Source organism: Lates calcarifer, linkage group LG24 (genome assembly GCF_001640805.2).
Source record: "Lates calcarifer isolate ASB-BC8 linkage group LG24, TLL_Latcal_v3, whole genome shotgun sequence".
Lineage (NCBI taxonomy): Eukaryota > Metazoa > Chordata > Actinopteri > Centropomidae > Lates > Lates calcarifer.
The window spans coordinates 11,069,650-11,084,578 of record NC_066856.1 but is presented as its reverse complement, the minus strand read 5'-3'; the positions used below and the strand labels follow the sequence as shown (position 1 = coordinate 11,084,578).

At 42.5% G+C, this 14,929-nt stretch overlaps 1 protein-coding gene across 5 annotated transcripts in view; it reads left to right on the top strand.

Annotated features, from left to right (window-relative positions):
• The window catches only part of sulf1 (sulfatase 1), a 77,960-nt gene that overhangs the window by 27,747 nt on the left and 35,284 nt on the right, over window positions 1–14,929 (top strand). For 4 of the 5 annotated variants that reach the window (XM_018673967.2, XM_051066876.1, XM_018673971.2 and 1 more), the window contains exon 1: window positions 13,194–13,666. The exons of the other annotated variant lie outside the window; for it this stretch is intronic. In XM_018673967.2, the coding sequence (XP_018529483.1) occupies window positions 13,435–13,666 (232 nt within the window). In that variant the 5' untranslated portion in view covers window positions 13,194–13,434. Of the gene's footprint in view, window positions 1–13,193; window positions 13,667–14,929 lie in introns of those variants that run through there. 5 annotated transcript variants of the gene reach the window in all.

Below are 14,929 nucleotides of genomic sequence, written 5' to 3'. Positions count from 1 at the left end.
TATTTTTGTGCAAAGTTGTTTATCTAGACCAGTGGTGGAAATGATTTAGTGTTGTTTTAGTACAGCAGCTTGTGGCCATGTTGGGCTCAGGGAAACTGGGAGGTCTCGGAGGACAGGAAAGGAGTTAGAAGAGGATATGGGTAGAAGTTGATTTATCTGCAGTCTGAGCTTAACCTGAGCTTCCCTTTACCCTCAAACCTCTCAGCTCCCAGGGATACAGACACACAACGCACCAGCAGGACGGGGAGACCAATGTGGGAAAGTAGCTTTGGAGAGCTAGTTTGTCATTAACTGTTGTATGTGTTTCATAAAATCTCAAACGCTTATAAACACAGAAGTACTCACATAGTCACATTCATGATGATTGCTATATTCTAATTGTAGGTCAATATTTAAACTCCTTCTGAGTTTTATGCTGGAAGTATTTGCAGTAAATAAACACCACCAATAATACAAATACAGGTTTTTATGGCATCGATTAAATAATGACTATTAAATTTAATAGTGATGCTGCTGAAGATGTAAACACAGAGGCAGGTTGTAGTAAAATACTTGAGGGAAACACAGCCTTAAGCCTTGCTAATAAATTCCCCCAAAAACACATTTTTTCAGTTTTGGATTCATCCAAACCTTACTGCTTCTCTGTTATTACTTTGTCATTTCTTGTTGGCCATTGTGTTGGCAGTGACTTATTTGACTGCCTCTGCTGTCAAAATGACAAAATACCAAGATTGCACCCTGTAACAACTTGATTAGGCCATGTGTCTTTCCCACTACAATGGAAACTCTTATCAGCAAACAGCCTCTGCTCAGGACTGTGTACAAATCGGTGATACGCAACAGATAAGTCCTATAGTGAGACCTTTATTTTTTAAAGAGAAAGACTGCCTTAGGGTTTAGTTCACACAGTGCTGAGGGCTGATATCTGATAACCTTCTCTTGTCCAATGGATGGCCAGAACAAACTTGCCAATAATGACTGGTATGTGTTTAAGACTGAGCCCAGAGCTGATGCTGATGTCGAGCAAAAGAAAAAAAAAAAAAAAACACTGCTTCAGATAGTCTCTGCACCACATTTTCAAAGATTAGGCTTGAACTCTCTCATACCATCTCCTTAATAAAGAGAAAGATCTTTTTTTTTTCCATTGATGAGGCCCATTTTAGAGGGGATTAAAGGAACATTGTGAGGATCGCTGCTGTGTTGCTCTGTTGCTAACATTAAGGGGATATGGGGCTTTAATACTTCAATATGTTCTGCATTAAGTCTAAGTGTGTTTGTCTCCCTCAGGGAGTTAAATGTGTTAGCAGATAGCAAATTTTTCTTCAAGCTCCAGTTTTTCAATACCTGTTTGGCCTCGCTGTGTGTTCGGAGGAGTGGAACAAATCAACTTAGGGTCATGTGTTGTTTTTTATTAAGAGATTTTTAAAAAATCAGTATTAAAATGCCCAAACGTGGAAGCTGACATGAGGTGAAACGAGAGATGGTTTTGTAATAAAATGACTCCTGAAGAAAATGTGAGAGAGAGAAAACCAGTAGCAAAGAAAATTTACCTTTAATGCACGTTCTTTTGGTTTGGCACGGTTGTCTCTGTGGATTGGAGGTTTGGTTTCTTTCCTCCTGCTAATAATGTAATGGCCACTTTTGGCTCCCTGTACACTATTTCATCTCCAACCGACTGCCAGCATGGATATTCAGCCCTCCTACTAATAAACAATGACAGGGGTTCACTCTGCTTTGTTAGTGTGTGTGTGTGCGTGTGTGCGTGTGTGCGAGAGTGTGTGTGAGCCGTATGTCGCTGTGTTTTGTATCATGGTCTGGGCAAGCCCAACTTAGCTCTGTTTGAACAGAGTAGGATAAAGACTCATACATTTTAATATATTGCCCCCATGTCAAGCAAGAGGGAGCAAACACAATGCCACGGGGGGAAAAGCTATTTCGTAATGAGAATCAGCTTCAGAAGCACTACTTTAAAAAGAGGACTGCTGCCGTGTATTTGTGTATAAGATGCGGGGGACAGTAGGGTTGCCAGGTTAGGCATTCAGCCCCCACTTTTTCTTTTACTGTGACCTAACAGACCAAATGGACATCTGGAGAAGTGAAGGCTTCATGTTGAGCATGCTGTACAATACATTTTACACAGTTTTCGCCTATGCATTATAACCAGTTGTACAGATTATTGAAAACCACCTGTTGGAATGAAATCTTCTATCCTCTTGCCAAATTAAGAGAAATGATTTAAACTTGACCCCTCATCAGTCTTCTCCCCTTCAACAGATTGTAGCGTACCTGAATGCAGCGCTCACCTCCACTCCTTTCATCCTGAAGAGGACTCTTTGAGATAACTCAGCAAGAGTCTGTGACTCAAGTGTCATACCCCCACTAATCCCAGACCTCTCAGACTCCTCCAGCCCGGGTCGAAGGTCACATGCCCACATCCCGCAGTACTGACTGCGTACAATAAATTCATGGTCAGTTTATCTGAGAGCAGCAACGTGACATGCTTAGGTGGAACGGGATGTTTCCTCCAAGTCCTGTTGTGGAACATTAAGTAATGCTGCAAAGCCGCTACATTGTTGAGGGATTATCACTCTGATTGTGGGCCTTATTTGTTCTATTTATAGCTGTAAATAGTGGCATTTCTGCTCCTTCCCCAGATGGCTTTCATGGCTAAGACTTGCATGCCCTTGACAATTGACTCCAAAAGTTTGGCTTGCATACAACACACTGGCACCACACACACACACACATCTGGGCCAGACACTGTTTGTCTCCTGTATGCCTGTGAGTAATTTGGAGTGCAGTGGCCTTGTCAGTCAAAAGCAGTGCAAAAGGGCTCAGTTTTAAGTGTTTTATATTCTGGGATATATTTATGAAGTCTTAATTGTGGTAGTAGTTGAAGTGAAAGCCTTTTGACTTCCTGTTGATCCAGATTTCTACATTTGTTGTGCCAGCAGCCTAGTTTTCTTTGACTTGGATTTAAAGCTTGAGGTTGCGATTTCTATTTGGCCAGTGATGCGAGAGGACCAACTTGCTGTTTGACATGGAACACCATTGTGTAATGCCATTACAGAAGATGCCAAGAGCATGGGGTTCATATGGCAAAAACTTAATGTGATGTGGAAAGTGCACAGAGCACATTTTATAGGCAATTTCTGTCACACTTTTTGACTCCACATATTTGTGGCTGAGCTGAGTTCAGTGTTCGTCCAAAACGGGATTCAGACAGCTTCCCAAAGCAGAATGAGTTAACCTGATTTATCACTAAGTTTGCAGTTTGTGGCTGTGTCGTACATCTGATAACAAAAGGGTAGCAACCTATGATCCCACTTACACCTCAGCTGGTTTTCTTCCTGAGTTATTCCCATGGAGTGGAAATCGTTCAGCTAGACAGAATATTTTCAAATAACACAGTGAGTGATAGAAATAGATAAATAGACCTTTTCCTTATTTTGTTACTGATTGCCTTTTGTTGCTTGTGGGGATCTTCCGGTTATTTTTAAAGTAAACTATTAGAGTAACAGATTAGAGGAGTACTTGTCTTTATTGCCTCTTGTAAACCTGTCAGTTCATATCCCTCAATCTCTTAACATACCTGAATGGAAAAGGACAAGTGCAGAAAACTCTTCCACAGCTGTGATGTTTTGCATTCCTGAAGCATGTTTATCTAAGCTATAGGCTGTAATATTTATGGCTGTTTTTAATTCAGTCAGCGTACAGTTTTGATTTCGCCATCAGCCCAAGTGGTGTACAATGTGTGGCAAGGGGTCCATAAAGCCTTCAGCATGTTTTATCCCTTTCTTTCTTACGTGTACGGTTTCAGCTTGCCTGACACCAAGCTAAACATATTCAGTGCCGTATAAAAGGAGACACTATTTTTCCAGTTTGTCAGGGATTCAAATTGAACTCTCATATTGAGTTCCGCTGCAGGACTGTGGAGTTCAACAGCTGAATTAGAAATGTGAGATTTCTAAACATTTCTTGTATTGTGTCTATTACATCTTTTACAACATGCTGCGGGTTAGTGTGCCAGTAGATGTTCCACTATAAGAAATGCTGTCTATCACTTTTTTTTCTTGCAAAAATACAGTTGCTGATTTACAGGTATAAGAAGCTGGACGTGCACTGTTATGATACAAATCCTTCTGCCTCCCACTTCACTTTATCCTACTCGGCACCAGCTTGATCGTGAAAGTCTTCAGTCATTTTGTTACGGATGTTCTTTGGATCCTTTGGCCATCTGGACCCGCACAGGAGCAGGAAATGAAGAATAAGGAATTAAGAGGGGTTCTTTTTAGGATATGAAGGCTTGGGGGAGAGGGGGAAAAAAGCTGAGCACCCTTTTTCACAGTTGAAGCCTGGCCTGCACAAATTACAGCACTTTCCCTTTTCTTTTTATGCCTTCCCTGCTACTGCCTTTCTTCTAAGACTGAGATAATGCATTCACTGTAATATTTAATGTTCTCATAAAGAAAGTAGTTCAGTAAGTAGTGTAAGCCTTCTGTCTATCTTTACCTTCTCATCTTATCCCCAAAATGTTATGTAATCTTTTTGATTGGATCAGATATATAGAATCAAAGTGAAAGAAAGATCCACATACACAGGAGAACGTTTTGATGTCTGTTTTCTCTTTTTTGGCCTCGTCATTGTGGCTGAGATTCCATGCCCCGAGAAGGAAGATAAGCGCTTACTAGGAGGATATTCTGAATTCCTCTTCTGTTTTTCTCCCCTGTAATGTCCCTCTCTCTGCTGGAGTGTATTCGCTGAATCGACTCCATATCCCCGACATCTCGGAGAGAAGGAAATTCACTTAAACAAAGATTATTGATAGGGTTCAGATGGGTTATATTATGTGGGTCCTCATTTACATTCAACACACTGTCACATACTGCAGCTTATGTACCACCTCATCCATATTTCCTGTCTCCTATTTCTCTCCACTTTGTCATTGTTCTCTTTGTTTGTGATTATGATTCCAGTTATAGAACACTACACAGAACTGAGGAACCCCATCTCCTCTCATGCATATTCAAGCACGTGTGCTGCTCACACTCACACACTATGAGAGGCAGCTTGGCTCTTGGTCAAGGGATCTCTGCTAAAGACTGGTCCTGGACAAGAGGGCTGATCGCCAGCCAAGCAGGACAGTTACAAAGTGGAGCACGGGGAGGCCCCACCATGTTTGCCGAGATCTAAAGCCTCTTTCTCTAAAGCTTTGTTTGCATTTTGTTCACTGCAGCAGCTGAACGGTACACAGTAAAGCCTTACCCCTCTCTCTGTCCCTTACCCTTTTTGCTTTTCACTTTTCTCTGACTTGGCCGCTTTCTGACAGTTGATTCAATTCCTGTGTAGTAAAGGAAATTATGTGCTTAATTGGATTATTGGGAGTTTTCTTCAAATGAGTGCTCACCCACCCACACAGCCCCAGACTCTGAATTCTCCTCTGGGATGGGGCTGTCCGGTACATGTTTCCAGACTCCAGAGTCTACAGCATGAGCGTGAAATGGGAACCTAGGAGTGTGTTACAGTTTAATACTATCAAATCATAGTAATTACAATGAATGTAATTAAATATTCATGGTATTAAGAGGTTGAATTGATACTTGATTACGGGGTAGTTTTCAAATTAAGGCAGTAATCCTGCGAGCGCATTTATATCGATTGAGTCTCCTTCACACACTCTCGCATACACAATGTGAAAATTGAGCCTGATATGGGGCACGAAAGCAGGTCTAGCTGTCAGACATCTCTGCTGGCCATCATCTTCAGCGTGCTACTTGGCCCAGATTTATAGAGACACAGTAGTATCCAAACGAACACAGGCATCACTGGAATTTGCACCTGTTGGAGACCTGGCTCATGTGGTTCTCTCTCCTGAGAGCTGTCAGTCTGGCTCCTCCTGTGGAATATGCATTATTTTATTACCTCAGTGATGACCAGAAATCTAAGAATTGTAGTATAGAAATGATGACGTAAACCTTAAAAGAAGAAAAAAGGCTGGATGCGGGATCATAGGGAAGCAGAAGGTCGTGCTTCTTGTGCCTATTCTACACAAATGATCTCTTATGCTGTGTGGCCCTTCAGTGAGTCGTAAACCATCCCAGTGGTTGTGCAGTTGTGTAGTGGTGAGTCGTTCATGTTACTGATTTTCTCCCAGAGAGAGAGAGGGGAAGCACAGAGTCCAGGGCACAGATTAAACGGCCTCTCTTCCCACCCGCGTGCGAATCACAAATCACATAGAGCCGCAGTGCTTCCCTTTGCCCAGGAACCCAGCAAAACACCCTGTTAAAAGCCGCAGCCACATCCATGTGTTTTCATCTTACTGGGCACAGAAAATATAGTTTGTATTCCAATTAAACATTGCATGTGTACCAAGCTTTCCATGTGGACACCAGCGCTGCAGTGGATGTCTATTAGCATTCCAGTTTAGTTTGTGTTTGTGTCTCTGTAATTAGGTATTTACTTGCTCTTAGTTTAGTGGCAGCTGTTTAGAGCAGAGCTGATCCTTCACCGGAGCTGTTATGTAGTGATGTATCATTAAGCTACTCTATGTCAACATGCTATATATACACTAACCTGATCTCCCTTGTTCTTGCCACATTCTGCTGACAAATGAAAATTCTGTCCTTATCGTGGCTCGGGGCGAGTTTAAGGCCTCTGAGGGGATAATTGAACAGGCCTATCTGCCCTACGCAAATCCTAATTCTCCCTCTCAACAGGCCGCTGGCGGCACGCTTTATGGGATTATTTTCAACCAGGCATTTTGAAACGTCGTAGCGTACATAGGCCTTCCTTCCCACGTACCACCCAAACCCCCCCTCCCCTCCCCTCCACTTTCTCCTTGTTCCTGCCTTTCACCTTCTCGCCTGAGAGGATTAGTAAGTCAGGCTTCCGGAAACGGGGCACCACTCGGCGAAGATGAGACTTCCAAAAGCTCCTCAGAGGCAGGAAGGAGCTGGACACTGGCTTTATGACAACAACAATTACTGCTTTCTCTCAATGTCTTTTGGAGGTCAGTGTTTTTCAAAGTTAACAAAGAGTTGGCCTGTTTTTTTCAAAGAGAATATTGGTGTAAACAAACACTTTTGGAGCAGATTTTTCTACTGCCCAAGAGACTGAGTGGAGTCTGTGGAGTCAGGGGGTATGAAGGGAAATGATTATTTCTTGAATGCATTATTGTTTGGTGGTGTGGATATTGTTGATTTGTGGCTGCAGAGGAACTCTGCTCGAGGGGTCAATGATATGCTTTACCAATGTCTCTCTCTCTTTATCTCTAATAAATCTTTTTGGAGGTGAAAACACATTCCTTGTCAAGACAAAAATATATCCTTGGCTTATTGACCAGCAAAAGGGTTCATATTCAGGTGGGGTTTAATCATATTTTACACTGAACAAGATTAACTCCTTAAATATGCTTTTGCAGAGCATCACATCCCCCTTCTTATTGTAGTGTCTATTCTACATCTCTGAAAGTGTCAGTGAGTAATCTGACAACAAACATCTGCTGTTTCAGTAAACGTAGTGTACATAGCTTAACTGTCGGTGAGTAATGTGATTAGGAATATAGAATAATTAAAATAAGTATAGCATTAGAACTAGTGATGTCTGAATCTCAAACCAACATGATGACAAAGCAAAAATTTGAATATTGTGGATCTGATAGAGATTACATCTCGTGTAAATTTTTGTTGAGAAAGTATCCCTGCACTTTTCAAGTACCAGTCACATGCCTAATGATGACATCTGTCCTGGAAGAAGAAGAAACAAAAGTAGGTAGCATGTAGGTGTTATAAGACCACAAATAGTGAATGAGAACTGGGGCAAAGCTGCCTAGAATACAAAGGCTTAAGAGTTTCATTTGTTGAATTCTGTACTGAGATTGAAGGTGACCTGACACATACTGTGGGTCATATTTTGGCCCAAGTGGAAAAAGAACGACCGTCTTATATTTTTTAAACTTTTCTACTGCAGCACTGTCCATCAAAGTGTTTTAATGCTTGTTTATTCAAGAACAACCTATTTTTGTGCCAATTCTGCTGCTTCAGTTTGAAAGACATCAAGGGTACTCTCCACAGGAGAGGCCCACTTTTACACAAAGCATGATGCAACCAGAAGCTGCAAATTAGTGGCATTTTGGTTTTATAAGCAAATTGCTGCAGCCAACCCCCCTGCTGATAGACCCTTTGTAATGTTTTGCTTACTTGTACTGCTCGTGTCTGACAAGACTGACAAAAGGCACAAACACGTTTTGTTAATTCAAACCAAAGAACTACAAGGGGAGTTCAGTTGTGTTGGAGTCTTAAAGGTCCCTGGGGCTTTGCCTGTGGAACCTGGTCACTACATGACTGCCATTGTCTTAGCTGTCAGAATGTCTTTCATCTTCTTGGTTGGACCAAGGGAGGGCGATCAGTATCTCCCTGCTGTATCTATCTCATATCTCCATGGCTTACAGCAGTGGTTCCCAGCCATTTACCCAGTTACTGAACCTTTAGGCTTTCCCAAATCATTTCCGTCATCCTGTGATTCACCAGATCAGGGGAATGATAGGATTGGTTTCACTCACTATCTGTTCCCAAGACGTTCCTGGAGGGTCTTAATCCTTCTTTAAAATGGCTCCCTGGGTGGTCCATCAGATTTCTACAGAATTTATTCCATGAACTATCATTGATTTGATCATTTCTCAGAACATAAAAAATATTGTAAGTTTGGAAAAGCAACTGAAAAAAAGGTCTGTTCTTACTATATTCAAGGCAACGCTATTGAAATTATTTTAAGGTGGACTTGGAGATTCGATGAATGGTTCCAGAGGTTTTGAAGACATGCGGCCCCCTGTTTGCCACACAGTGTGTAAAGGCTTGATCAGCAAGGGTGTCCATGTGTTTGTTAATGCATCTGGCAGCAGTAAGGAAGAAATCATAGTCTGTGCTGACACTTGTTGTTATTTGGAAATCTGGATGTACTTACTTTTTTTCATGCCAAGAATTATCCAATGTAGGCTACATTCCTTCTGAACTAGATACGTGGAAGTTGTTAAGTATTTGCACCTGTTTGTTATTACCAGTGGTACAGCCTGCTGTTTGATATTTTGTATGAAAATCAAAGTTACAGTTTACTTTAGATCAAAAATGGTCAGCAGAAGGATTAAGTCAATTGTAGTTTGGGGAACATGGAAGAAAGTGTGAATGCGACATAAAGGAAGTAGGACTTATGGAAACAATTGTTTTCAGTGAAGGACAGTCACCTCTGTTTAAAGAGGAAAAAATAAATTTGCTAGCTATACTGAGCCAATGATACAATGATATTTTGTTGGTTAAAGGCCCTTGGATTATATAATGTAATCACAACACACAATACTATCTTAAATTTTAAACAGAACAGGCATTCACACTTTTTACACTAATGGTTGGTGGCCACAACTGACCATTATAAAAACATCTGCCAGAGAGGTGATAGCACATCTGGCATCTGACTGAAGTTTGTTGGTCGATGTCATTATGAACAGACCTCTAAATCCTATCATCATTACCTAACACTTGATCTCAGGTTACTCTTAATGACTTCATTATGTGTTAGTGTATTCCCTGTGTCTGCAGCACTACCTGTTAGCTGCTTAACAGTGGGTTTTCAAGAGTAGGTGTCAGCCTTGATGTTTATTGTAGCAATGACTGGCAGCCTTTTAGGATAAAAAAAAGCCTAGTAATATGTGTTATTCAGTGTTTGGTTTATTACCTGTAAATTGAATGCTCCACATATACAAAGCATGTTAACATCCACACAGATTGCTCATAGTGAATACCAAGATAAGGGTAGTAGCTCAGTTAAGGTGACCAAACTTCCACAGTAACCCAAATTTATGTTTTTGGTTGAGTTACCAAAAAGCATGTCATAACACAGTACCTTAATTTACGCTCCATGAAAGCTTTAACATGACCTTTGCAGTAAACGGTGTTACTGTTAGTTCTGGGTTAAATAGCATTTTATTTTCAGTGATTCTGTAGGGATTTGTCAGTTAGGTCTGTTCAGATGCTGCCGTGCGTGTCGGCATGCATGTGTGGTTTTCATGCATGTTAAGTCGCATACGTGTAGGACAAGGGCACATGCATGGCACAGCAGGAGGGTGGCGTGAGGAGAGCTCCCTCCACATGCCTGTTCAGCTGTCACTGAAGCACAGAAGCCTGTCCTCCTCTTTTCCCCACTCTGTTTTTCCTTTACCACTGCCACTCCTGTCTCCACTCTGTTCTCCCTCCTCCTGCCTTTCAATTCTCCTCCAGCATTCATGACCAACTGTGTGTATATTCTCCTGCTTTCCCTGCTGTATCTCAATAATCAGCTGTGTCTCTCTGGCATCAAGTTGAAATGACACTGATTCAACTCCCTGAAGTGTACAGGCTGCTGGGAACCAGCAGGACCAAAGCAGTAGTACATTGCTTTGAAATTCAAAGCAAAATGAATACCTGGCTTTAGTTTTATAAACTCAGTCACGCCTTTGTGCAGGTATAAATCAGCCTTATCTTCTCTAATGTGTCCATAAGCACTGCTCACAGAGTTGGCATTAATTAGTTGGTAGTTGATGTCTGTCGTGTCTCCGGTGTCATACATCCTTATTCAAAGGGATCTTAAGCAGCTGATTCATTCAATATTATGATACCAGCCAGTCATCTGGCACTAGTCCACAGCACTGTATTACAGCAGGAAGTTTGCATGACAGTAGCGATGTGCTTGATATTTAAAATGCTAGGTTTGCCTTCCTCAACATCATGGAGATATCCCCGAGCTTCAGCTCTGGCGCTCTATAATAGCACAGAGGCAGGATCACAGCTATGACACCCCTATGTATCTCATTCAGCCACAGAGAATGGGACTAGTGAACCGAGTAGCCCCCCAATACTGGCCTCTGCCTGCACCTGCAGGTCCAGCTGATGGCTGGGAGGCTGGAAGGAAAACGGGGGAAGTTAGTTTGAGATTTGAGGAGGCTTGGATTTGGTTTAAAAATAAATTTTGAATAGGAGACAAGAGTATGACAGAAGAGAAGGTGCCCAGGGGTTTAAAACAAAAAAGAAAATTGGCCATCTTAAAGCTAATTTCTGTGTTAGATATCCACCATGATAAGCTTGGTGAATTGAGGATAGGGAGAAGGAGAGTGAATGGGGGTTACCAGAGGGACCCCCCCCCCCCCTCCCCCCACTCCCGCAGGGTCATTCACTCATTCATAAGATGAGGCCATTTTATAGACCTCCCTCTTCCCTTGCTTTTGTTGCTGTTGTGTCCATCAGCGGAAGTGAAAATGGAAAATGGAGATTAACAGAAGTCACACATCAGTGTGTTGGCATAAGGTAGATGACCAGCTTCTGCCTCTTAAAAGTTTGGTTTCTACACTGCCCCCCATACCGGATTAGATGTTTTCTTCACAGAAACTCTGATAACCTTTCCCATCTGCATGGATTTATGATGTTTACAGATGTGCTCATCCCCTGAAAAAAACAGCTCCCCTGCCCCGGTGGGGCAGCCATCTTTAATCCAGTAAAGAGCACAGGGATTTGGTCGCCCCTGGCCCGCCTGAAGGCCCTTTGGAAACCTCTCGGCCGTGAGAATGGGGGCTGGGGTTGGAGGTGTGGATTGGGGTTTGTGTAGCCATGCAGGAGGGGCTGGGGACAGTCTTTGTGAATTTAGTTAATCTAATTTGAGCTCTCTCCCCCTAAGGCCCTTTCTCTCCCTCACCACTGCCCCTGTTTCAAACATCAGTCCAAGCTGGGGAAAGTTTCACGTGTCCTGGGTGAAAATAGGCTTTGTTTAATTTAATCCAATATCCTCATATGTAAACCTGAGGGGAATGTAACTGGGAGCATTCACTGAAAAAACTGACAGTATCTATCTGCTAAAATGGAGAGCTGAACAATATTACACTGTAACATGTATGAGACTTTACCACTCAGGTCATGCTAATGTATAAATAAGTTCAGGATACCACAAGAATGGCTCCATAGGTTAAAAAGTGGTCCAAAAATAAGAGGGTTTTATGGATACAAATAAGTTTATATGGACAAAAACACTGATTAAGGGTCAGCTGGAAAGGGACAATCAAAGTCTTCATTAATAACTGCCTGTAAGGTCTGTTTGAACTTAATGGCATTTATCAAAGCACAACTTAAAACAGAGGCTGGGGTGTTGATGCTTCTTATAGAATGTAAATGAACCACTTAGAAGCCTTTCTTTGGTGTTTCACACCTCTGATTAACTCATTGTGATGCTGTCGGATATCAAATGGGTATTAACTCATTAGGGTTCGCCTTTGAAGTCGCTCCTGAATATCATCAGGGTCTCGTAATCCTTTTTTAATGGATCAGCGAGTAAGACAGTGGTTCAACAACAAAAATGATTAATGTGACAGCCTTTCTCACCTAATGTTCCCTGTGTTTTGCATGAGTGAGTCGAGAATTGGTTGATTCGTTTAGGAAATGCATCAGCAATGATGTTAATGTTGAAAGGCTGATGGTAAATGGCAGATGGTTTATCAATATGCTGCAATCTAGCTGCAGACCCATACCCCCTCTTATCTTTGCTCTTTTTTCCTTTTCTTACTCCCTATAGCTTACTCTTTCCGTAGCTTTGTAATTTTAGTGTGTCCCCTCTGCCCTTCCTTTTAACTTAAGGCAATAGGTGGTGAAGGGCAGGAATGCAGCCGTGGGACTGTAAGGATTTATCACACTAAGGTGTGAGGGCTGCAGCCTGTGCTTCTGTGCCTGCAGATGTAACAGTTTAGTGCCAACAGCATTCCCACCACGAAGCCAATACAGAATTTTATTGCTTCTTAAGTTTGATTCTTTAGACCACATACTCTGTGGCTGCAGGGGAGAGGAATGGGGGGAGAGGGGTCAGAGACAGAGTGTAAAGTATATCATGTGTGGATGTGTGTATGTACAGTGGGTTGTCAGTCTAGGATTTATGTGATAATACCAGCAAGGTAATTTTAAGCATGAGAATAGTTCATCTTTCTCTTTTCGCTCTGTGCTATTGCCACCTAAACAAGCACTCTCTCTCTCTCTCTCTCTCTCTCTCTCTCTCTCTCTCTCTCTCTCTCTCTCTCTCTCTCCCCTCTCCCTCCCTCCACTCTTGCTCTCTCTCTCTCTCTCTGTCTCCCCTCCCATTCCTCCTCTTTCCACTCCTCTCACTCTCCCTGTCCCTTCCTCCTACTCTGCCTCTCAGGTTACGATGACTGGGGGTTTTCTTGCTTCCATCTCGTAGAGTGTGCGTGTGTGTGTATGTGTGAGTGAGTGACTGTGTGTATGTGTGTGTGTGTGTCTCCCTCTGCGCTGAGCTGTGTCCTTGTCCCTGCCTCCTGGCAGCGAGGAGCCACCCAGCAGCCGGTCTGTGATTGGGCAGGGGAGTGGGGTTCTTGACACAGCGCGGTGCTGACTGCTCTGGGACGTGTTTCAACAGATGGTCGAGGTTAGAGAGTGTCATCACACTGGAGAGAGGATTAGAAGAGAGAGGTTGTCTTCCAGGAGCTGTGTGGTCCCCCCCTACTCTTCAGCCCCAAAATCCCAGCGCCAAGACACAAACCCCTCTATGAGCGGAGGGAGACCCGGTGAAGAACCGCGAGGAGAAAACTCAGAGAGGAATCCTTGCCTTGCCTCTCACTCGGCCAGCACTCTGCTCTCCTGCCTTCCAGGTACTTCACAACTTTCTCACTCTCTTTTTCTGTCTATTTTCCACCTTTTTCCACTGCATTTGCAAATGTCAGTGCCTGTTAGTTTATTCACTTAGCAGTAAATTTCTGATGCAGCTTACAGAGTTGGACTCTTTAAGTAGGGATTTGTAGTGGTGGTGAGCTGTGCTGTTGCTGCAGTGAAATCTGTGTTGCCTGTACAGCAGCTCTCTATGTGTGTGTGTGTGTGTGTGTGTGTGTGTGTGTGTGTGCAGGACTTCATAGTTTTCCCCCTGAATGACAGGAATTCCCTCCGTCGCAAATTCTTCCGTCTCAAGGGATTAGAAGGCAGCACATTCCATTAATGTCATTTTCCCCCGATCCATAAGCACCCATCTGTTAATTCCTAGTTTTCTGAATGCAGGATATTTCAAATTTAAAGGCACCTACTGTTGTTTTGCTGTCACTAAAAAGTATGTTATATAATGACCTGTGTCACTGGGGGAACCTTATAAGTTATAATATGGATGAGAGTAACAGAAAATCATTTTGTATTTCATCCTGAATGCATCATTCTTATTTCTTATTTTATCCAAAAAAAAAAAAAAACTTTATTGAAGATTGTTTTCTTGTTAACTTTGTCAACTCTTATAATTCCAATTTTCTACCTTCTTAACACTAGTGTGGCATTTAACATTCCCTTACTTCAGCCCACATAAGTTTTTTCATAAATCTTATTCCGAGTGCACTTCTGGCAGATCGTGTCAGTATACACTAAATGGATGAGCTGCTGAAGAGCGCTTTCCGGACAAACTGTCAGAGCTAAGCAGAGAGGCAGAGACTCAGGGAATGTACACCTCACTTGAGCTATTTAACTCAAGTCAAGTGAGAAGGGAAACTTGCCAGTGGAGTGGGAATATGATGTATAGTATTTATGCCTAGCTCCGGGCACTGTGGTGTATGTGTGTGCGTGTGTATGTCTCTGTGTGTGTATGAGGTGTTTGCAAATGGAGATTGTGCAGCTGTGTGAAAGGCTGTGTGGGACAGCAGCCGGGCTGAGAGGAGAGAGGAGGTTATATGGGTGAAAGCTGCTGTTGTGTGACTTTGTGTTTACCTTGGTAAACCAGTCGCAGCTACACTTCCTGCTTACTTGTTACTTGAAGCATTTAACACAACCACCAATAGATTGTGATGACTGCTGCTTTAAGGCTGGTGGAAATGTTTGTAAAAAATGTTTGTTGTATGAGCACATCAATCAGGGAAACAGTATTTTAGGAACAATATGTC